The sequence below is a fragment of the Hemicordylus capensis genome, chromosome 2, assembly GCF_027244095.1.
Source record: "Hemicordylus capensis ecotype Gifberg chromosome 2, rHemCap1.1.pri, whole genome shotgun sequence".
Lineage (NCBI taxonomy): Eukaryota > Metazoa > Chordata > Lepidosauria > Squamata > Cordylidae > Hemicordylus > Hemicordylus capensis.
The window spans coordinates 357,378,609-357,403,975 of NC_069658.1; the positions used below are offsets into that span (position 1 = coordinate 357,378,609).

The 25,367-nt window shown below is 41.0% G+C and overlaps 1 protein-coding gene across 3 annotated transcripts in view; it reads left to right on the forward strand.

Moving 5' to 3' along the window:
* The window catches only part of KCTD16 (potassium channel tetramerization domain containing 16), a 307,349-nt gene extending 283,258 nt beyond the window's left edge, over positions 1–24,091 (forward strand). For all 3 annotated transcript variants that reach the window (XM_053298110.1, XM_053298111.1, XM_053298112.1), the window contains exon 3: positions 1,705–24,091. In XM_053298110.1, the coding sequence (XP_053154085.1) occupies positions 1,705–2,156 (452 nt within the window). In that variant the 3' untranslated portion in view covers positions 2,157–24,091. The remainder of the gene's footprint in view (positions 1–1,704) is intronic.
* Positions 24,092–25,367: the final 1,276 nt, after the last annotated feature.

Consider the following 25,367-nt stretch of genomic DNA (forward strand, 5'->3'; position numbering starts at 1 on the left):
GTGTGCCCTTAAACTGGGCTAAATGATTGTGTGTTGGTGCCATTCAGCACCATGCAGCTTCAAAACAGCAGCCACCTCCCAGCCAGTGCCAAGGTAATCCCCATAAAGCACCATGCACATGCTGGGGCAACCTAACTCAGCCCCTGACCCTCCACACTACTAGAAGAGACAGCTGCATGTCTTGACACACAGTCTCTGCATCCAGACCCAGACCAGGCATTGTCCGTGGGGGAGGTAAGCTTTTTATGGCATCCTCCCCTTGCGCCCAAGCCTCTTCTCACGGATTGTGAAAAAGGGCTCATTATATTGCAGTCATTTCGCAATCTAGGACTGGACCGTAGGGATGTGAAGAACATTCCAAGCTTGAAACGTTCCTACTTGAAATGGGCCGTTTTGAGTGTTTAAAGCTAGGAACAAAACACTGCTAAAAAAGGGGGTCCTGTTCTGATTTTGGAACAGAGCAAGCCCATTCCATTTGACATGTTCTGAGAGTTCTGGCTTAAAAAAAAAAAGATTGTGAGGGTGGTGCTGGGAGGTGGTGAGAGGTACCTGTAATATTAAAGTGATTGAAGCTATTACCAGCAGTACTGCCAGCACTGTAAGCCACAGCTGCAGTGCTCTTGCTGGCATCCCATGCAGCGTATACAGAGGCTAGGCAAACTCTGTGCACCACCATGCAGGATGCTCACCAGAGTGCCGTGAAGATGGCTTACAGTGTCAGCGGTACTGACAGTAAGAGCTTCAATTAATTAAATGTTAAAGTTACCTCTCACAACCCTCCAGCACTGCCTACACTATCTTAATTTAAAAAACAAACAAACCTGAAACACTCCGAACATTCAGAATGGAACAGGCTTGTTCTATAGAAATACCGGGTCAATTTCGGTCAGAACGTTTGGGCCGTTTTGTGTTCAGAAACAGAACACAAAACCCATTTTGTGCACACCTCTACTCGACAGTGCCTGGCTAGAGGACCATCTAGAAAGCTCATGCACAATGGTTCCTTGATGGAATAAAGGCAGGATGTAAAACGTAATCGATTTTTAAAAGCCAGTTTTGCATCACAGGATTTCTTACTTGTGGATGGTGTGTCACTGACATAAAGCTATTACTCAGATAACTGGATGACTTTTGGTTTGATTGGGAAGAAGGTTATGGGCTCCACAGGTTGGAAGTGATAATTACATTTTACTTGAAGATAGCTCTTGCAAATGACATTTAAATCCATGATTAGCTCAGCATTTCATTCAGAAGGAAAAGGTTGGTTTTTTAAATCTGTTTTAGTTTTTTCTCCTAGCTATGGATTATTACTTTGGGCAGATCTTCAGCTAAGCATTTTAAAAAATATGAATCTAAAAACCATCTAAGGCATATTTAGTCTCCAGTGCTGTGCCCACTTATGCACACTTAAGTCCTATTGATTGCAGTCAAACCTAAATGCCTGTAACTGGTCAGAGAATTGCAGTCATAAGCATTTTTTATGACAGAGGGTTGCCAGCTGTCTGATTATAAACCACAAAGAGCAGTAATTTTTCTTCCCAGCAAAGTCTCAGTACTTGTATACTTCATTTATCATGTCAATGAGAGAATATGTGCAGAAATCCTTATTTGTTAGCCTATGAATGAAAATTGAACAGTATGTCTCTCTCATGGTTCTTGACAGGTCTCATGTAAACTTGCCATGCTTTTTCCTTGTTCTTTCAGGTGAGCCTTCAAGGTGGTCTTCATCGCACTGTGACTGTTGCTGCAAAAATGGCAAAGGAGATAAAGAGGGAGAAAGTGGCACATCCTGTAATGAACTATCCACTTCCAGCTGTGACAGCCAATCAGAAGCCAGCTCCCCACAAGAGACTGTAATCTGTGGCCCAGTCACCCGCCAGTCCAATATACAAACTCTGGATCGACCAATCAAGAAAGGCCCAGTGCAGCTACTCCAGCAATCTGAAATCCGGAGGAAAAGTGATCTGCTCCGAACTCTAACCTCTGGCTCCCGGGAATCCAATTCTAGCAAAAAAAAATCAGTGAAAGAAAAGCTTTCCATTGAGGAAGAATTAGAAAAATGCATCCAGGATTTCCTCAAAATCAAAATCCCAGACAGGTTTCCAGAAAGGAAACATCCTTGGCAATCTGAACTGTTAAGAAAGTATCGTCTATAGGAGTGGGTCTGGGGCAAGGAAAATCACCTTATTACAATTTACAGAATGAGATTCTACATGCTTAAGAAATAAATAATAATGATAATAATTTGTTAGGTCACAAAAAATAATCCATTGCTATAGTACTGCCTAATTTGCCTATTTCACGGAAACATTTCTAGTCACGCTATAACAATATTTGTTTTTCTCTCTCCCTGTGGTAGGAGGATTAACAATGCATTCATTCACTTGTTAAGCTCCTAACACAAGCCAAATGCTTGCAAGGCACAATTAAATCAACCGCTAAGGAAACAAGTGCAGTATGAAAGTGGTGCCACGAATGAAAAAATCTCACATGATCAGGCAGAGCTTGGGATGGGGGGTGATTTTCCAAGTTGCATGCCTTCTCGAGTTCTCCTTTAATGTCATTCCCTTGGAAGGAGGAGGCTGGGATGGGCAGATGCCAATGATTTTGAAAGCAAGAAGTTACGTCATACCAGTTTACACTACAGAAAGTGTATATATGTCACGTGCCACTTGAAATATTTCTGTTTCCTCCTTTTAACTATATGTTTGTTCAAAATAACTACTAGAATAGTAGTTCTACTATTGCTACTACTATTATTCTACTACTAGATTATCTAGTTATCCCTGTATAATTATGTACAGAATAACCATTTGCTCTCTTCTTTTTTGGGGGGACGGGATGTGAAGGTTAACTAATCTGACATCAGGGGTGGATCTGGATGTTCAGATTGGCTCTGTTTGCACACCATGAATGTTTATGGGCACAGACTGCTCTCAGCGTATCAGAAACATCTGACAAGTCAGTGGCTGCAGTCCAACTGAGTGATTTATGCATGTGCGATTGTATGCTTCAGGTGTATTCACACCTGAGTTTTTCTCAGTTTCTCTTTCAGGACCTTTCATATCAACCCTCTCAATAGTTTTCTTTATATCTGAGAGAGCATTTAAAAATAGTCTGAGAATTCAGTAGGGGGAGCTTCTGAAATCAACACTGATAGGAGAACTCTAGCATGCATGCAGATATGACTTGCATGTACTCTGGTTTGTTCCTGTGATTGATCGCCAACTTTTTAACTGGCTCTGCTCCTATGCCCTTAATAGCAGCTTGATGCATTTGCAGAAAATATGAAAGCTGGTCTGTTTATATTACTTTATCTCCATGCCAGGGTAAGCTTTTTCTCCAAACATTTTACATATCAAGCTTCTATAGAAGCCTACAGCACTGGAGGAGAGTAAGGTTGTTTTGTTTTGGTTTTTTGTTTGTTTGTTTGTTTTAAGGCAACCATATTTCCTTATGCTGTGGGACATTTCATGCTTTATTTTGTTTCAGTGGAATTTGGGGTGGAAAAAGAGGTCAGTATCAGTTCCAGCTGTGTGCAAAATGATTTTAAATCCTCCACCACCACCCCTTGGCATCTCTGTATAATGTAGGCTTTTTTGTCCATCTCTCCTCTTTCTCATTTCATAGAGCTCTCCTGTTGTTCAAGTGTCCAGGAGATAAAGGATTAAAATGAAAGAACTCAATTGCAAAGGGAGATACTAATTTTGTTTTTGTTTTTCCCCTTTTGGAGCAAGTGCTTTGACGGGTCAAGCAGCTAAGTTGTTGATTTATGTGAGCTTGCCAGGCACTGCTGCCAAGATGTCTTGGCCCAAACAAATGGGGAGAGTAGATTTCTATCCCCTTTTTGACACAGATGCAATTAGAAGAAATTATAGACCTAACAAGATGCATTTTGCACTCCGACTTGCAGGAAATTGATTGTTCAAGTGACAGGCAACATGCCACTCTGGCTGCATGCATTTGAAAATAAAATTAAAAATTGAGAAGAATCCAAATGCACTCAACTAATGGAAACAGCATTCTCAGCACACTAGAAATTCCCTTTGTGGGGAAGAGCTTCATTTACTAGCATCAGTACCCATACCATTACAATGAATTAGAGTAAGGCACTAAAGGTGCTTTGTTTCATGGAAATCTGGCAGGAAGGGCAGAAGATGACCTTCCCTGAATAGCCTGAGAAGAATAGCCCGAGAAGCCCAAGCACTAAGAGACTTTGACACAATACAAAGTCTCACCTTTAAGCAATAGACAAAACAGCAGCCCCTTCAAGCAAATTATTAAATAGATAAGAAAGTGGTTATTGTTTGTAAACCAAGGTTACAGTTCTCTGCACTCTGTTATGGAAGTAAGCTCTAAGGAAATAAATAAGGTTAACCTCCAATTAAATGTCTTTAGGATTGAGGTGTGAGTGTTTGAAAATGGAAGATGGGTGCCATTTTGGCGTGAACTGGTAGAAGGAATGTTTGTTATAGGGTTGTGTTCCTGTTTCTCCAACATTTTCTTTTTTTAAGGCAGGTGGGTGACAAAGCTTAATCTCAGGCCATTTGGGGGCTGTCAACTGGGCTTTGGCCTGATACCATATTTTGTTCCCATTTTTCAAGGCTTGTCAGACTTGCACCCTATGTTCCCATTCACCTGAATAGGGACATGTTGGCAAGTATGGACTTGTGACAACACCACATCCTGCTTCAGAAATCTTAGAGTTTGGTATCCATCCAACCTGTCAACCTTAGTTCATAACCAGTTCCATATATTAAAAACAAAAACAAAAAAACCTGTTTGATTTTTGCTCATAAGGAAAATTCTAGGACCTACACACACACACACGCACGCACACACACACACGGTCTCAACTTTGTATAGATACATCATTATCTCAGTTGAAAGGTATCCACTTATTTCTTTGTACATGATAACTCTCTATAGTTAATGGTGAGGATAATGCACTCTCCGCCTCCTCAGAAGCACTTAGATTTAGTTCATGAGATTCCAACCCTGACACTGAAAACAGTCACCTGGCACAAATTTTGCATACATGTTTCTGTCTGCTGCAAGACAGTGGATATTGTAGTCTTAAATGATGTTTAGCATCAGTGACATTTTTAACAGCCTGTTAAAGAAGCCATTAATACCTGAAAACTGGATGTGTGCTGATTTGGTTAACTGGAAGTTAATTAGATTAACCTGACTTAAATGCAAGCATTCTGGAACAGCCATTTTGCAAATCAGTCTGGAAAGCCTGATTGTATCATTAAGCCTTTCTACAATACTTACCAACATATCCAAAGAAAGGGATTCTGTGAGGCATGCATGGTGCAGTGTTATTTTAGACTGAAGAGGATTTATTTTCATCAAGCTTGAAGTTAGGTCTCCAAGGTTTATGAGTGCAATTTTCTCCCACATTTCCCCAACTAAATCAATATGGGGAGGTGGTTGCAAGTGAATCTGCAGAGATATGAAGCCAGGGTTATACTTTACTTTCAGCGAAAAATAGGCATGAGGGTTACCAACTCATAAATACCCCATATCCTGTACATCTAGAATAAAACAATTTTATTCTCTCATTTGGGGGCTGCTTCAGACACACATACAGACTGTTTTTTTAAAGCAGGAGGCAGGAGGGCATCTTGCTGACTTGTTGACCTCCCCATGAATTGCTTCCTGAGGCAACTGCCTCACCTCACGTCATGGAAGAGCCACCTCTGATTTGGGTGGGATAAACCCATATGATTGGCCACATCCACAGAGCTGATTTATGGGGGTAATATCACGGGGAAGCAGCTCACTCATAGCTTCCCCATGACACAGCTCCATGCTTCTGGGAAATGCATGGAGGCTTCCAGTCATAACATTTCAACATTATTCTAACTTTTACACATACTGAACAACTATGATGTTGAAGGCATGTCTCAAATGATTTGCCATGATACCAGGAATCTGAATAAATGAATAATGAAGTAATACTGGAATAACTCATCAGAATATGCTAGGAAACAGCTAATAGAATGTGCTTCTGGAATGTGGGAATAATTCTGTGCTATATTAGGTCTGGGAGGGATGGGTATAGAAACAGAGGCAATGATGATTGTATGAAAAAATCATATTTGGGATTCTATTTCCCCAGAGAGTTGCCAAAGCTTGAGTGCATACAAGTTACAGAAGTGGTGTGACAATTGTTTATCGAAACTGGTGGCTAGGAATAGAGGAGAATAGGATAAAATAATTCATAACCCACCATAAGCCTTTGGAATGGGGGATGATGATGTCCAATAAGTATAGATAAACCACTTAAAGAACTTTTTGTGGCTAAAAAACAGTAGTAGTAGTAGCAGCAGTAGTAGTAGTAATTACTTCAGTCTTACATTTTGGTTCACCTGTGGAGTTCTCAACTACCTACTTCTCCATTTCCTAATATTTAGGATGCAAGTGCTAGGTTTCTGGACATAGTATGTATTTGTTTGTTTGTTTGTTTGATTGATTTTTATACTACCCTTCCAAAATGGCTCAGGGTGGTTTACAATTAAAACAAACCATTAAAACAGTAAAGAGCTAAAACGAAAATTTTAAAAAACAAAACAATATAACAACAATTAACAGTTTAAAAACATTTTAAAACAACAAACAATCGCAGTAATTAAAAATCCTGAAACCGGGTTAAAATATTAAAACCGATATAGAAACCCTGGGAAAGCCAGGCCAAACAGATATGTTTTAAGGGCTCTCCTTAAGGCTAATAGAGAATTCAAATTATGGATTTCCGCAGGGAGCACATTCCACAGCCCCAGACCAGCTATAGAGAAGGCCCGCCTCTGAGTCGCCACCAGACGAGCTGGTGGTAACTGGAGACGAACCTCCTCAGATGACCTTAATGTGTGGTGGGGATCACGCAGAAAAAGGCGCTCTCTGAGGTAACTCGGGCTTAAGCCATTCAGGGCTTTAAAGGTAATAATCAGCACTTTGCTTTTCCCTGGAAATATATCGGCAGCCAGTGCAATTCTTTCAAAACAGGTGTAATATGGTCTCTCCAGGTTACCCCAGAGACCAATCTGGCTGCCGCATTCTGAACTAACTGAATTTTCCGAACTACGTACAAAGGCAGCCCCACATAGACTGCATTGCAACAGTCAATCTGGGAGGTTACCAGCTGGTGCACCACTGTTTTGAGGTCATCCTCTTCAAGGAATGGGTGCAGCTGTCGAATCAGCCGAAGCTGATAGAAAGCACTCCTGGCCATGGCCTCCACCTGAGATACCAGGGTGAGGCCTGGGTCCAGGAGTATTCCCAAGCTGCGCACCTGCTCCTTCTGGGGGAGTGTAACTTCATCCAGCACAGGAAGATCTAACTTGCCCCTAAGATTCTGAGTCCCCACAGTGAGCACCTTCGTCTTGCTTGGATTCAGCTTCATTTTGTTATCCCTCACCTAGCCCATTACTGCCTGTAGGCAGGCATTTAGAGAATGAGTGCCATTTCCTGAAGAAGAAAGGGAGAAGTTGATGTGTGTGTCATCAGCATACTGAAATACCCAGCACCAAATCTCCTGATGACCTCACCCAGCGGTTTCATGTAGATATTGAAAAGCATTGGTGACAGAATGGAGCCCTGGGGGACTCCATATAACAGCTCCTGCTTTGAGGAGTGACTGTCACCAAGCTCCACCATCTGGGATCTACCCAAGAGATAGGAACGGAACCGCTGCAAAGCAGTGCCTCCTATTCCCAACTCCCCCAGGCGACCCAGAAGGATACCATGGTCGATGGTATCGAACACCGTTGAGAGATCCAAGAGGACCAACAGAGTCACACTCCCTCTGTTGATAACCCGGTAAAGGTCATCCATCAGGCCGACCAAGGCTGCCTCAACCCCATAGCCCATTCTAAAGCCAGTTTGAAATGGATCTAGATAATCAGTTTCTTCCCAAACCGCCTAGAGCTGGTTGGTGACCACCCTCTCGATTACCTTGCCCAACCAGGGGAGATTGGACATTGGCCTATAACTATCCATTGCTGAGGGATCAATGGAAGGCTTCTTAAGAAGAGGTCTAACTATTGCCTCCTTCAAACAAGGAGACACCCTACCCTCCCTCAGCGATGCATTTATATTAACTAGGCCACCTCCAACAATCTCTCCGCTAGATTGAAGCAGCCAGGTTGGGCAAGGATCCAGAGAACAAGTGTTAGGTCGTACCGCTCCAAGCAGCTTGTCCATGTCATCAGGAGTCACAGATTGAAACTGATCCAACCTAACACTGCAAGAGGGATCACTAGAGACCTCTCTCACAGACCCTGCAGAAATAGTGGAGTGGAGTCCAAGTTGGCCCAAATACAGGAGATTTTATCTGCAAAGAACCCACTAAAGGCGTCACAGCAGAGTATCTCTGGGAGCTGATTTTAGGCAGAAGGAAAAGAGATTATACTCCTCACAACTCTGCCGTACTCAAACCCACAGATACAATGCGCACTGACCAAAAACTCTTTTTTTCTGCATGCACCACCATCATGTAAGTCTTCAAATGGGTTCTATGCTGCATCCTGTCAGATTCGAGCCGAGTTCTCCTCCACTTGCATTCCAGTTGCCTACCCAGCTTCTTCATCCCCCGCAACTCCTTGGTATACCAGGGAGCCATCTTAGAAGCAGTCCTGGAGGGATGCTTAGGAGCAATCATATCTACTGCCCTAGTGAGTTTTCTATTCCAGGTTCCCACCAGGGCATCGACAGAATCACTGGCCGCACCAACATCAAAACCCTCCAAGGCCTTTTGGAAACCTACTGGGTCCAGCAGCCTTTTTGGGCAGACCATCCTAATAGGTCCATCACCCCTGCAGGGGTGGGTTGTGACCGTGATACCAACCTTAACCAGGTAGTGGTCCGTTCATGACAATGGGGGTACAACTACTTCTATGATGCCAGCAACAACCTCATCATCCAGAAACCTAGCATTTGCAGCCTAAATATTAGAAAATGGAGAATTCCATGTGTGAACCAAAATGTCAGTCTGAGAGCTTCAATGTCAAACTGAGATTTGACATCCACATGCGAAAGCACCATATTTGCCTCCTCACAATTAAAGATTCAAATACTATTAGGACCATTTGGATCAAAGAACATTGGATTCCCACCCACAAATAACTTTGATTGAGAGGTGTCCTATCCTGAAATTAGGAACCCACAAGCAAGGCAAGACTAGCAAGGCAGCTGGAATTGCAACTCCCTGAGGCTGTTCTCATGGGCAGCCAAGAGTGGGTTAGGGCAGCTAAGACCAGGCTTGGCTGCCCATGAGAACCTGCAGGAGACACCTGACTCCCAGCGGTACCTTGGAAGCAAACCTGCCCAGGAATCCCACCTCTTAAATAGGGTTAAGGGAGCCAGAGCTCCCTTAGCCATGTTTACTTTCAGCCAGTGCTGACACACAGATGGGTGCCTGCCCATTGCTGGGGGGATCCCCACAATGTACTGCATACTCATGTGGTACATTGTGAGATTTCTGGGGGTCGGGACAAAGCATCCCGCCCCCTGCACTCCCAGGGGCAGCAGTGGACCATCTGGGCGTGCAGTGTGTGCGCCCAGATAGTCCTCAGCAATTGTCTGCAGAGAAGGCAGCTTCTGCAGCCTTGCCCACCCACTACCCTGCCTGCCCGGTCATGAGAATCACTTTTCAGTCTGAAATTAGCTCCCAGTATGAAATTAGCTTCAACATGGGCTAGAGGTGGAATGAGATCTTAAGTTCATCTAAACTCAGATTATCCTATACAGACTCCACCTCCCTGCCTCAAGAGCACAGAGAGCACAATTGGCAGTCCCCTGGCCTAGAGTCTACCACTTCTTCTCAGCTTCATTAGTTTCTCCTCGCTCCAGGGTCTTCAGTTTGAGCGTCTCTCAGCTGGCAGACTCAGGCTCTAGCCTTGTGTCACGGTTTGAACTGGGGCTGGGACTGAGGCTGGCTCCTTTGGCCTGGATGCTCCCCCTTCCAAAGCGATAGACTCCATGCTTCTGCTTAGGGCTGCAGTCGTGACAAGAGAAGTAAGAGTTTTAAATAATCACATGCAAACACACACACCTCAGCTACATATACCACCAGTTAGAGTATACTCTAAGAATGCCTGAACACATCTATAGAACTGCAGAGTTCAAGTGGAATCTACTACTGGATACTGGAAGTATCCAGAACTAATCTCTTATAGTAAAACAATAATTGCTACATCTAAGACATCCTTTTCTTTAATAAAATACATGAATAATTAAAAATTACACTTCCATTTGAAGTAAATCTCATTGTTCCAATGACCACTTAACTATCCCAGTTTGGCCATTTGTCTTAATATTCAAATGAGCACTATATATATATACAGTAATGTGAAACACAAATACCCAAAGCCCCTCTCTGGTGAGAATGTCTGTGGATACATACCTACTTGTATATTTCTTTTTCTTTTGCCTTTTGGTTCTTATAAGCCCTTTTCATTTGCTTTCACGTACTTTCTCTTTATAACTTTTGTATCAAACAAATACAACCTTCCTTTTCTTGGTTCTTGCCCCAGAGCCCAAGTCTGTCTCCAGAAATATACAAACTCCCTTAAATAATGTGGTTTTGACTCTGCCTCCATGAACAGTGCTGTCCTTGATGCTCTTAAGACTTGGATGACTGTGATATTTCTGTCCTAACTCAGTCACTAGTGGGCAGGTCTGCAGAATAGTGGAAAATAAGAAATTAGTCCTTTCCATTCATAACCTCTTGATCAGAATCAGTCATTTCCCAGTATCATCATGTGCTCACAATTCTTCTCACTGCAAGTCACAAAGAAGACATTATAGCATTAATTCATCTGAATAGCAAACTAGCTGGGCCAGGTGCAGAGCATCTGCGCCTCTAGTTTGGCCCAGCCATTTTCTCCTGCTTGCCACCGCCAATTTCTCGCTGCCAGCCCCCTGGCGCCTAGCTTCCCACCCACCCACCTGCCAGCTGGCTGGCCGGCTTGCCACAACCTCCTCCAGTTAGCTGGCCTCCTCCTCTCGCTGGCCGCCTCCTCCCGCCGGCGCGGCTTTGCCTGCCAGCATCGCTTCACCAGCTGCCATGGCTGTTCCCCACCCCACTCCCCCATTGCTTATCCCCTGGCAGCTGCTCGCAAACTCTCACAAAAGTTGCCACACATGGGATTAGCAACAGGTACATTTAAGAGAATTAAATATATAGATAGATTTTAGAGAAAATGAGCATGGGGCTCATTCACCCGATAGCACTTCAGCAGGGAATTATCTTGCAGTTTACATGTTGAATTGTCAATAAGGCTGAGGAAGGTGCTGGTTGGTTTCTAAGCCCAAGCACCTGGTATTCTATGTTATTTTCTTCTTTCTGCTACCACTATTTACATTTTCCCCTCAAAACCTACTTTTCGTCTCTTTTCTCAGTTTTTAGTAGCTGCTTTAGTCTATAAGTATCAGCTATACAGACCATGAGAATGGATTCCTGTAATGCAGCAAATTAGTAATTAAAATTTATTTTTTAAAAATATTACATCTTAATTGTAGGTTACATATGTAAAAAACAACAACAACCCTACAACTTGTAGGCTACATATGTAAAATAAAATAGATATTGGTCTGGTACAGATACCTTTATGAGCAGTGGCTAACATCCTGGCTAAATTATTTGACAGAAGTCCTATTGAAATTAAGTAATCCTTTAGAGTAACTCCTGAGCAATACTATTGAGTAATTTAGTCTAGATGTCAGCTGCTGCAAATAAAGATCTGGCAATAAACCTAGGTTAGGCCATTTCCCAATGTAATATGTTCTACCAATTCCCGTATTTGTAAACTATTCTGCTCCTCCTACCAAGTTAGAACTCAAAGAGATTAGATATATGGACTCGTCCTTCCAACAAAAATTTACTGCTGAATGTTTGACCTTGCCATAACCTTCCTTCAGATATGACTCCTTTGATGAAGGCTCAGTATGTACAAATTAGCCGAGCCTCTGCTCCTTGAAGCTCTTCCTTGGAACACTGATTCCAGAAGACCTTCTGCTTCCACAGCTCTTCCTGCTGCTTCTTACTTCAGAACTACAGCTCTGCTCTTCCATTTCATAGTGTCTTCTTTGCCTTGTCTCCCAGGTCCCATTTCTAGCTTGACTTGCTTTCTTTCTTCAGTCTACTCTCTTCTCCCCTTATGACTAATGAGCCCCTGGTGGCGCAGTGGTAAAACTGCCGCCCTGTAACCAGAAGGTTACAAGTTCGATCCTGACCAGGGGCTCAAGGTTGACTCAGCCTTCCATCCTTCCGAGGTCGGTAAAATGAGTACCCAGAATGTTGGGGGCAATATGCTAAATCATTGTAAACCGCTTAGAGAGCTTCCAGCTATAGAGCGGTATATAAATGTAAGTGTAAGTGCTGCTATTGCTAATTAGAAACAAAGGAAGCTGCCTTATTCTGAGACAGACCATAGGTTCAGCTAGCTCAGTATTGTCTACACAGACTGGCAGCAGCTTCTCCAAGATTGGAGGCAGGAGTCTCTCTCAGCCCTATCTTGGAGAGGGAACTTGGAATTTTATTACTTGGAACCTTCTGCATGCAAGCATGCAGGTGTTCTTCCCAGAACAGCCCCATTCCCCCAGAAGAATTACTTACAGTGCTCACACATGTAGTCTCCCATTCAAATGAAAACCAGGATAGATGCTGCTTAGCAAAGGGCACAATTAACACTTCCTATCACTAAACCCACTCTCTTCTGCCAATTCTCCTGTATCTCATGGTCACTTCCTTCACAACAGTAACCATTTTCCATCAGTAGGCCAGTGACAGAGGGGCTCCAACATAACAATGTAACGTTAACCACAGGCTAGATAACAAAACGTTTACCTCAGATGTGTGAGCCGGCCATGAGACCAGTTCAGTTCAAATCCAGACAGGATTTGAACTGACCCAGCCCAATCCGGACTTGGGCTCAGCCGAAACATGTCCGGTTCGGCCATTGAACTGGGTTGAACTGGTTTGCGGGCTGGTTCAAGGGGTATACTTGTAAAGGGGACTTGGGCAAGGATTCCCCTTTACAAGTACAGGGGGATCCCCTATCCTAAGGGGTGGGGAGGAAAAGGTACTTTTTACCTTTAAATTGTAGGCAGCAGGGGCAGTGGCGGCCTGGGCTGTCATTTGGGAGACTGGCGGAGTGGTTGGAGGAGCTCCCGCTGATGTCGCTACTGCCTCCGCTATCCTCTTCTATCCTCCTCTGCCTACTATTTGGAGGTTAAAATGACCTTTTCCTCTCCCCCCCTATGCCTTAGGTTAGGGAATCCCCTTGTATTTGTAAAGAGGAAACTGACGAGGATTACAAGTATGCCCCACCCCCCGCCCAAGCCAGTTCTTTGAACTGGGAGTCAGTCAGGTTTTAATTTGGACTGTCCAAACCGGGCCAGCTCGATGTTGAGCCCAGCTTGAAGTGAGCCAGGTCATGCATCCCTGCTTACCAGACCAGGTAGAGGGCAGGAAACAGGCTGAAGATAGTTCATTTTGCCTCTATCAGTAGCCTCGCAGTAGACCACTTGAAGGACTTTGAAAGCATTTCCTGCAAGGTTTCCCCTGCAGTCCTGAGAATTGCACAAGTGCTTCTGGGAATTGTAGTAGTTACCAGAAAGCACTTTCCAGAAGCACCTGCCAATGTCACTTCACTGCTGAGTGCAAAATGAACTATCTCAAGCCTGTGTCCTGCCCTCTGCCCAGTCTGGTAAGTATCTTCAGAAGTTGGGGTTGTGGTAGTCAGAATGGGCTTAAGCAAAGCTTCAGTGGCTTACTTGAATTGTTGTGGTATGTTATGCTTTGGTCCTGATTTGGACTGAACCAGATTCAGTTCAGGCTGTATCAGGCCAAATCCAAATTGGCCTCCAAAGCTTTTTGCAGTCATATTAGCCTGCAAAACAGGAAGGAATTGAATGTTTTATTTTCTTAGCACTTTCCAGATGAGACCCTGCAACGGAGTCACGATGTAGCTCCGAAGGGTGCTTCCACACTTCCTGTGTTGTGACACCGCGGTGCTGTTCAGATTTCCAATGCCTTGTTTCGAATTTAATCACTGCGATATATTGCTATGATGTCATATATCTGGTGTAAAGAAGTTGCTGTTTTGGGGGGGGTTGTTAGTTTTCGTGAGACTGTTCCCCCTGCTGGGCACTTTGCTGTTTACATTTTCAATGCGATTTGACTGAACTGAAGCATTTTGCTGCTGCTGAGTGGCTAATCTGGAAAGCACCCTTCTGAGCTTGAACAGAATGGGGATCTATCTACCCAAGATGGTATAGTGATTAATGTCTGTAGGAAAGAATAGATCACATGAAACGTATCAGAATAGGTTACATATATATGTGGTCTTCTTCTTCTTCTTCTTCTTCTTCTTCTTGCCCTGTACAAATACTGGGGTGGGGGGACCCTTAAAACGTAATGTCCAATACTAAATAGGTGTGTGTGTGTGCGCGCGTGTTTTCTAGTAAAGCTATTCTGTGAAATTTTGCGATAACAGAACACTTTTTGCTGTGTAGGGCCACAAGGTTTGGGGTATTATATTACAGTAATGAAAAATATGATAAACAAGGAAGATACTGGCTGTACCATATAAAATCTATAGGCCATTAAAAAAAAAAGCTTGTTCCAAAGTCTTGTGCAAGGGCTTGAAAAGAAGAAGAGCTTCTCTGTATCGGGGATAACTTCTCTCACACAACCCTCTTCTGCTAGGTCAGTCACAGCCCTTCCATAAGTGGGAGACTTTCGACTAACAGAAGGGCACCTTTGAATCCAAGCCATAAATTCCAAGACATAACCCTATATACGCTCCAGTGTGTCCACTGAGCTCGCCTCTTATGATCTATTTGTCTGCGTTAATGGAGGGAAAAGAGGAATGTAAATGTGGCATTCTTCCTTTGAAATGAACAGGAAAGCCCTCTAGGGAGGCAGAGCTCTCTGTGCTCCGTTTATGTAATTGTTTGTTTACCACTTTTCAACTATATTTCTCAAAGTGGTTGACTAACATAGTGAAAGAAATGAGAGATGATTCCCTGCTCCAAAGGGGCTCACTGTCCCAAAAGAAGCACAAAAGAGACACCAGTGACTGCCATGCTTGGGCGACTGCTTGGGTGACAACAGTGACTACTTGGGTTGGCGGGTGGGGGGATACCACAGCACCCCTTTGCCCCCTTGTGCTCCTCTCACACCCAGCTGGCAAATGAAGCACTCATTGGCTGGGAGCGATGAGTAGCCAGAACCGAAGGCGTATACTTGTGAGTCAAATGGGCCGTAACCCAAAATTTGGCTTTAAAAAAGCCAAATCTGGCCTAATTTAGGTCCCACCTCCGGCTTCTTCCCAGTGGGCAAACAAAACGTCTGCTGGGAATGAGTGGGAGAGAGGCCACGCCTCTGATGATGATGACTGGGGTGTTGCCAGTGCATGCACATTTACACAGAGGTAGGGGGAGGAGCTGCCAGCTGGAGCCTATCCTGAGGCCCCCAGAGCACTCCCTACTGCTCTGCAGGACAGAATAGAGACAGTTGCTATTCTTCTAAATATGAAAGTTGCCCTTTTAAAAGGTACCTTTTGCCTAGTTAGTAAGAATAACTGTAAGTAATACCTGGGCTGAGATGATATTGTTCAAATCAACTTTTTGTAGCAAACATTTTTAAAGCGGTTTATAATATTCTTAATACAAAATCTGGAATGAAAGGCTTCTTCAAGCATTCTTGTCAACCAAAAGGGAGGTGAGATTAACATTAGTTAATGGGGGTCATTAGTCACAGATCTAATGCTTGTTTCTGATGCAATAGCCCAAAAGGAAGTGAGATTGACATGTATTATGTTATTTCCATTAGCTGTAGACTAAGAGCAAAAAAAGCACCCTATTTTTAAAATTGGCTTTGTGTGTGTGTGATATATTTTGTGTTTGTAGACTTGTTTCTGCAAAATAAAGTCATACTTAGCAATTACCTACAGATACCAAATTTTGCATAAACAGTGCATAAAAATGTTGCTGCTAAAAGTAGCTGAATGCACTACTTTTACACCAGATTATGCTCACTGAACAGTTTGAAATTCTTTTTGTATTTTAAGAAAAAAATTCTCAATATAATAAGTATATTTTAACTGTTATTGTTCTCAACAGATTTTTAACACCTAATAATCAGATGAATAATTCAAAAATATCATGCCCAAGAGAAGCAGATCTTTCTCAGATTCAAATTGACTATGATTCAATATTGATTCAATGATATGAATAATGTTTGAAATCCTACGAATTTACAATTGTTTTCTAACATTCCTTTTGCAAGCACATTAATACAAAATTCTTGTATTACTTTCTTGAACTTTCTTAGCAGTGTAATCTACGCAAAATGACTTTGCTCGGTCAATGCTGGGTCTCACCTACTAGTATGTATGTGCATGTGCATATGCAAGTTTATATGTGTATATGCAGGAAGCTAGTTCTCATGTTTTCAAAGACATCAGGGTTGTTGTTTTTTTGCTCTTATTCTACATGTATATGTGTATATATGAACATATTTAAATACAGAGAAAGCATGAGAGTTAAATTCTGGGTAAAACTCATTGATAGGATAAAAATGAGGTTGCATCCCACAATCTATGTGTTGGTTGTATCTTTAAACAGCTCATAGAGAAAAGTTGCTCAGTACCATAATTACCTAGAACATTGGTCTCCCCAGAGGTTCTGTGATTCTTTCCCAAGAGGCTTAAGTTTTCTTTCAGACACATAGCCTGCAGATATCCTTAAGTGCTGACAATATGGAAGTGTGCTTCTTCCGTAGTGTGTTTCAGACTGAAAGGGGAATCCAGATATAGCAAATATTTTAAAATGGGCAAAAAGAAGACCTTATCCTGCTGAGAGTATCACTAAATGGCAATAGAAAAGAAAGTTTAATATAGCACAAATAGTGGCTGGACAGAAACATAGCAGAATGACTGAACAGTTTATGACAATACAGTTCTTCTTTGACTTGTTGCTAATATTATTAGGCCTGTTCAATATCACATTTCTGGTGTGGGAAATAGCCGGATATCAGCGATATTGGAGATATCAGAAATAATCCAGTTTGCTATAGGGAAGTCTATATCAGATCTGAATTATTCAATATGGCATCAGGGATATCGGGTAAAATATCAAATAAACTATTGAAATATTGGAGCACAAAATGGAATCCACATCCCCTCCCCCCCCCACCATTGTGGCTGGGCAGGGGGAGCCATCTCCTGCCATTTATCTGCCTGCCTGTCCATACATTTATTGATTTAGGTGATTTTTAATTTATTTTTTACTTACCACTTTAAAAAGTGATTGGCAAATTCTTGGATGTTACATCACTTCACTTGTTATTCTCGGATGTGACATAACTTCCCCAATGATTCTTGGATATGACAACACTTTTTGCCATGATTCTTGGATGTGAGTACAATTACCAGGTTGCTTTTAAAAATTCATTAAAAATCAATGGATGAACAGATTTAATTGAAATTAAATTCACGGATTTAATCCTACATGTGTGCCCAATTTCACAGCTCTCTGTCCAGCCATTTTCCCCTCTGACTTTTTTTTTTTAAAATTTCCCCATAGATTTCTATGGGGATTTTTACTTACAATGATGAGATTTCTGATCGGAAATCAGATGATGATGCAGATATTCTGTATCATCTTTTTGAAGGGTAAAAAATATTCAATACCAATATCGGATCTGATCCAATATTTTAAATCATGCACAGATATTATTTTATTTATTATTATTATTGGCATTCTGGTTGGTTGCCAAATTGTTATTATTTTCAATTTTCCAAGTGATTCACATCAATTTCATGTTGGGTTACATACTCAACCAATTATTTGTTTGTTGATTCTGTTGACATTATTGGAGATTTTGGGTGTGTATTTTTGTATTGTTTTTCTTTATTTATTCACTTTATATACTGCCTTTTCTAAAATGGCTCAGGGTGGCTTAGATTAAAATCAAAAACATATAATAAAACAATTTAAAAAACATTTAAACCAGATCAAAATTAAAATTAAAACTAGATATAACTAAAAGCCAAGTGAACAAGATGGGTCTTTAAGGGTCTCCTGTCCTGAAGGCCTCCAAGGAAGACTATCCTCTTATATCCACAAGGAGCACATTCCACAACCTAGGGGTGAGAACTGAGAAGGTTTTTAAGCTTTGTAAGCTACCTTGAATTTTTCTTCAAAGTGGAAAGGAGGGATAGAAATCTATAAACTGAATGCATGAAAAAAATAATTTATAATCCTTCAAAATGTTCCAGGACTAAAAGCTGTGCAACAAATGTGCTAAGATTTAAATATTCGCACATAGGAATCAGATATTGAATGTCTATGGGTAATCACTTTACAAAAATATGCCATTTTGGGCTGGTTTGGGTGATAGTCCATCCAGTTCAGTTCAATGACTGGGGATTAAACATGGAAGCACATGCCCACCTCACCCTCCATTCATCACACCATTGTATCATCATGCCATCATCTAATTTTATTATTTCTCTGTGTAAACTAGCCTGAGCCATTTTTGGAAGAGTGGTATAGAAATAAAATAAAAACAAATAAATAATTCTGCAAGTAGGGTGGTTCATTTGAACTGCCCAACTGAGTGATTAGGTGCCAGGTGTGGGGGAGATATATGCTATCATCCTCTCCTGTGCAGTTATGATTCAGAGTATCATCAGGTTCAGGGCAACATACAGAGTGTATGTGACATGTTAGTTCATCCAACATGATTTTTCAGGAAGTTAGTAGACTAAGAGAATTCCAAAGTAGTGGAACTCACTTATTTCCCTGTCTATGGATATATATCGTTATATTGTTTATATATTGTGTACGTGTGTGTTGCAGATTTAGCCTTTTTGACAGCTGCTGCTGATGCCTAATAGAAAACTGCTCTTGAGGGTCCCCTAATCCATGGGGCATGTTTTTGCAGGGGAAGGGGGATGGAAGATTGTGCTGGGAAGGGTATGGCTGAAACCATCTTCAAGTGGGGCGGGCGGAGGACAAGTGGCCCAATATATCTAGACAAAGCTATATTCTCTATCTGATGTTTGTTTATAGAACTGATTTCCAAGTATGGTGGAATCAGGTTTTATAAATTTGCAGGATCTCTGAATATTATTACTAGGCACTCAGGAGTGAATGTCTGGACATCGCAGCAAAAATTATAGAAGCAACATATGAGTATTGGAAAATATGTTAGTGATAGTATCTGACAATGAAGAATCTAGGAAGTTAAGTTCTCTCTGGGACAAAGAGATACAGCCCTGTAGTGAAATGATGTGGGAACATCCACTTATACAGACAATGGCTACAATCCAAATAGCAGCATATAGTGCACTGTGATGTTTACAGCACACAGAACACTGGGGGTATTTCAGCACCACCTTTTCTCACTGCAGCTTCTTTTGCCCCCTGAAAACCCACTTCAAAAGGTTGGGAGATCCTCTAGCTTTGATATAGTACAAGAGAATGTAAGCTGAAGGGGAAATCAGCAATCTTTTTTGTGTGTGTGCAGAAATGCACACAATGCACACGCCCATGAAGTTCTTTGGATTCTGACCATTTAAAAACAGGGCGGAGGGGAGTCCCATAAGTTCATCTGAGGCCTTGAGGGAGATTCCATTCTATGCTAAAAAGGAAAAGGGGGAAATATTTGCATATCAGATCACTGCCCAGAGTGTAACAGTCAATTGTTTCTGCTAGAGACTTATTAGGAAATGGGGATGATTAGGTAGGAAGAATGTAACATGCCCCTCTCACATTAACTCTAGGATAATATTACGTGTGTGTGTGCACATATGGAAATATAAGACAAAACTTTCAGGTGGGCCAGAGAATGCAATTTCTAGAGCTGCTACTCTGGCATCTTTTGTTTGACTAAAGCATGGGAAGAGTCAGAAAATGAAGTAATCACATATTAGCAGAGATAAGACTTGCTCGTATAGATAAATTTTTGGATACTCTGTGAGACCGTAATAGTGCTCACTATTTTTTGCATTAGTATTTCCATTAGTTCTGTTGCCAAGGGTTGCTCAGAGCTGTCAGAAACGTTCCTTGAAATCTATAATATTGTTTCCAGCATATCTTTACAGCAGTATCTGGTTCCTGTCTTCACAGAAATTGGCCCTAAAGATAAGACATTTTCAGAACTCTTTAGAATCTAAAGCATGACAACTCAGAAATACAAAGCCAGCAGAAATGTATTTTCCCCTTTGGATGTTGCCCCTGGTTGCTGCAAAGGCCATGCCTATAATTTAGCAGACCTGAATGTCATATATCCACATCCAGTTTTACAGTCATTGAGGGCAAAGATCTTATCTTTTATAGGAATTTTCAATGGCTTAACAAACCAGTCCTTGTCTTATCATGACTCAATGTGAAGTTGACAGTTCAGGAAGCAAATTCTAGCCATTTCCCTGCCTCCAATGGCTTGGTACCATTTTATTTTTTCAGCAATATCATGGTTAAAATCTCAAAGGCACACAAACTAATTCTATTTAAATATGCATTACAAACTCTCATTGACAAAGCAGATGAAGATGCCATCTTAGCAAAACAGAAATCCAATGGACAGAACTGTGTGCATGTGTTTTTCAATGAATGAAAGGAAACAGCTTTTTGTGCTATAAACTTATTCATTTTTTACTCATACTGTTCACTTTATCAGTCTATAAGTGAACAAGTGTCAACACATGGTTATGGCTGCACATATTTTTTTACTTTGATTTTTATTTTTTGTAGTCTTTATGGAACAAATGTCAATTTTCTTAAATATCTATTGAAATAAGTATTTTTAAAATGTCTATTGTAAATATCTGTACTAAAAAGATGCACAAGTGCACCTTGGAAGTAATACTAAACTGCCATCATGCTCTCCCTACAAACATCATGGTGTGTCAAGGATTACACTGAATTGAGGGAACCATCTAAGAAGACATTTTCTGTTAGTGCAAGAAGATACAACTCTGCCACTCGCAGCAAACTGTTTCACTCTAAGTGGGATTCTCTTTGGGGTCCTGTGAAAGCCTTAAGAAATATAACCACTGACTTTGAAGGGTTTATTTTTAATCACCCCAGATATAGGAAAGCAATTCACTGGGCTGAACTGAAGAGAACCTTTTATTAACTCCCATAGGAACTCCTGAGATGCCTTTTCTATATTTGTCTGCCATAATTCAGCTAGGGCCAATGCACACACAAAAGCAGATTTCTGTGTGTCTGTTCCCAGCTGGATGAGGAACTGCATGCACAAATGTGTGCTGTGCATATGGCCCAGCTCAATCTGGGCTAAGCATATATAGCCCTTTAAAAGCCCAAATAACACCAATCAGCTGTTCAGTAGAGGGAATAGTGGGGCTGGATTCAGTCTGCCCACTTTTTCTTCTCTGCTAAAGAACAAGCTTTTGGCACAAGCAGCTCTGGCTACTGGTCTGGGCTGGGGAATTGTGTGTGTGTGTGTATGTGTGTGGCACTCACAAGCAGTTCCCCATTCAGCTCCCCCAACTGCACTGACTACACCCACTCTGTTGAATCTGAGCTATTATTAAATGTGCAATATATTTTTGCTTATCTAAATGTTTTACAGAATATTTTCAGTAAATGTCCCTGTAGAAGTAGGAAACTGCAGGATATATTTGAGACTATCTTTCCTTTTCTAAAAGGTCCATCTGAGAGTGTCCTTGGATGAGAAAGCTGAAACAGAAAATGGAAACTGATTTGGGCAATGACAAGAATGGAGTCAAACCTTTTCTTAAAACAACAACAAAAACCTCTCTTATTTTTACCTCTCCAATTATTCTCTTTTCCTCAGTTGTTTATGAATGTTACTTTAGCATTCAATCTTAAGCATACTTGTTTGTCAATTTGCTATCAAATACCACCTCAAATGAGAATCTGAGGTGCATTTCTTCTGGCTTGTAAGAAACATCTGAGGAACCTAAAAGTTTTGATTAGACTAGAGGAATTCTTCAGATGGATTCCACACGTCTGGGACCCATGGAAAACATCCATACAGGCTGCCAGTCAAGCTGTACTGTGGGTTCTCCCAGCCTCTTATCAGTACTGGATGTCCCCTTGGGAATCCAGGCTTGGTAAAGAAAATCTTCATGCTTTTGGTAAAGTTTGATAACATCTGGGTTTGATAAGTTTGGTAAAGATTGATGACATCTGGGACTGAAGCTGCCACCAAAGTTCACCTAAAATGACATTTCAGGGTAAAACTGAAAGTCCTGTTTGGGAGAAGCATCTTAAAACTGTCAGAAAACAAAAGAGTTTAGATAAGACTTAAGGGATGAAATTCTGCATCTCCTTGTTTATTTGGAAACAAATCCTAGTGAAATTGGTGGGACTTACTTCTGACTATAATGTTATCATTGGACTATTAATTTACACATTCTTTATGCATAAGTCTGTCTGTGCATCATGATAGAAAACAAAAAATCATAGATGCTTTGACTGCTTATGATCCAGAGTGTAAACAATGACGATTACTGAGAAAACATTAGAAAATAAATTTAAGATAACTTATCTCTATAACTAAGTCTCTGGTACATGACAAAGATCCCTGAACATGATGAATACACAAAAATAGTTTCCCCATTCACTTCAAGGACAATTAATTCAGATGAGTTCAAGATAAACAATGGTTGGTTGACAATGATAGGTTAGTACAATTTATTAGGAAAGAATTCATTACTGAAATGACTAGGCATTTTTCCATTGACGAAATAAGTTTGGATTGCTCTCTATAAATATGATGCTGACACTATAGTAAATGATGGGGGCTAATAATAAGAGGCTAAGCACTGATCTGTGTTCACAGGAGCAGGATTTGATTCAGCGGAATTTTAGAGGCAAACATCTCTTCTCGCATCCAGTTGCAGTTGTCTGCCATGTTTGCTCTGAAATGGCAGATGATAAACCTCTCATTTGACATATGCTATGGGAATCCGTCTGTAGAAAGAACAGCAAAAGGTCTCTGCCTGCCCTTATAATAATAGGAGGACTATCCAATTGTATCCTTGGCTACTTAAATTTCCTATATACATATCCACACAGAAATGACTAAATGCATACAATGCAGTATTTCCACAGTGGACACAGGATTTGGTGTTTCTTTTGTAACTGATGTGATATTGTGATCTATACGGGGCCTTGCTCACGTTAAGTTTTTCTGACCTCATGTGAGCACTTCGATTCATGACTTTGCTGGGGCTGAGTCAGTCTGTTGCACTTTGATGTGTATCAAGTGGCACCCACTGAATTACCTCTTTGACCGTTTTTCTTACATGGTTCACTTTGTACATAAATGTAATGTCAAAATTGTTTACAGTTTATTTTGTGCATATTTGTGGATTTTAAAGAGAAGCCAATTTAACTCCAAACAACAACTACAATGAACAAAAAAGAAGAAGAAAAACTATTAAAAAGGGATTGATTTTATTGGAAGGTGTTAAAAATGAATGTGCTTAATTCAGTATAGACATCATTGAATATGGTCTCACATGAATGCATGTATCTCCATGTTGTCAGTCCCCACAAGTGAGGTTACTTGGCAATATTCTGCAGTGTGTGAATAGCAAATATACATAAAAACTACTGTGACTCTGACAAATATAACTCAGTAATTGTTTTTTTACTGTGCTATGTAAAAAGAAAACCAATATGTAGCTTTTAGCTTGCTGTATTTCCCTGTTACTGATGAGATCCCAAGCGAAAAAGATCCTCAAAAAGAACATAGCTATGATTGGAGTAAACTGGCAACATTCATGAAATGGTACATACTAGTCTATTAACTAGATAAATTTCCTATTTAGATGGCACAGTGGCTTATAAGTGGTACATCTATTACCATTCTGCCATAGTATTTCTGGCAGAGGGAGAAAATGCTATCTTCTTTTTAGAATCACTCACCATGGAGAAACCATAGATATTAAAAGCTACACTATACTGTTCTACTCCTTCTAGTCTAGTGAAAGCATACGGTTACCAGTATTGTGAAACTACATGGCTGCAAATCTGCAACTATCGTTGTGTCTCACCATTAAAAAGTTTCATTTCATGCACCTTGTGAGAGGACTTATCATAATGAATCATTCAATCATTTAGTTGTTTTGACATGAGAGAGATGTTGATATATGCAACAGTTGTTGGACATTTTTTAATGCACCCTAGCACTGCTTGCAGCTGAAGCACTAGGTTTCAAGTTCATTAACATTCTAATTCTAATCCTATTTACATGTTTATGTAGATGTAAGTCCCACTGATTTAAGTGGAATCTCCAAATAAATGCTATTTTATTTGGGGCTGCACAACAAATTCAAGTTCACGTGCTCAGCCATACAGAAAAACATCAGAAGTGGTCAGTGGCAGCATGGTCATATTCCAGCTCATACTGAAAAACAGAAATTTGAGCATCCAAAGCAATCACACTTTGTGAGGGAAAGTGAGGGAACTGCTTTACCGGGCACCATGTGCCAGGCAACACTCACATTTACTCATGCAACTTATTTGTTGTGTAAATTGACATCAGTTGTGATCCTATGCACATGTAGTAGGAAATAATTCCAACTGCAATTCATAGGACTGATCAGGCTGCAAGTATATTTAGTATAAGGATCTGACGTTCATTTCTAATGAAGATGAAAATCTACCTAGCTTTTCTGAGCTGTGGATTGCTTTGTAGATGGGAGTCTATTCTTCCAGAAGGCAATATTTTCTTTGTGATTATAAAGGAGCCTCAAAAGGGGAACTCAGTGGAGATTTAAAGCAGGAAGTTGACTGTCCACATATGTTTCTTCCAGGTATATGTCTAATATCACCTATGGTAAACATCCAGACTAATGGAAGGTTTGTGCAGAAATGCTGAGCACTGCTCTGGGGAAGAGGCAATTTTCTTCCTTTCTCTCTGAAATAAAGTGTGACTCCTAAAAATATGTCTTTGAGGATGGATCAGCCCCCAGGGACATATTTTCAGGGTTACACTCAGCATCAGAGTGAATGGGAAACTGACAAAAATTACCCTTTCCCTAGAACACGCACTGCACATTTGCCACACATACACTTTTGTTAGTCTGGATGTCAGCTGATGTTATTTATTACAAAAATTAAAATAAAATGTTTGAGGACTTCCAAGGTCCCTTTCAGCTTTAAAATTCAATGATTCTCCAAGTCGTTTCTTGTTGCAAATATTGGTAATGTATAAAAGAGAGGGATTCCCATCTCCTGTGTTATTTCCAGGGGGTGGAAATAATTGCAACTGAAAATATAAGCACTATGAGAGGTGGAGGAAAACATTCTGGAGGAGTGTGGTTATGATTCTTAATTCTTCTTGACAC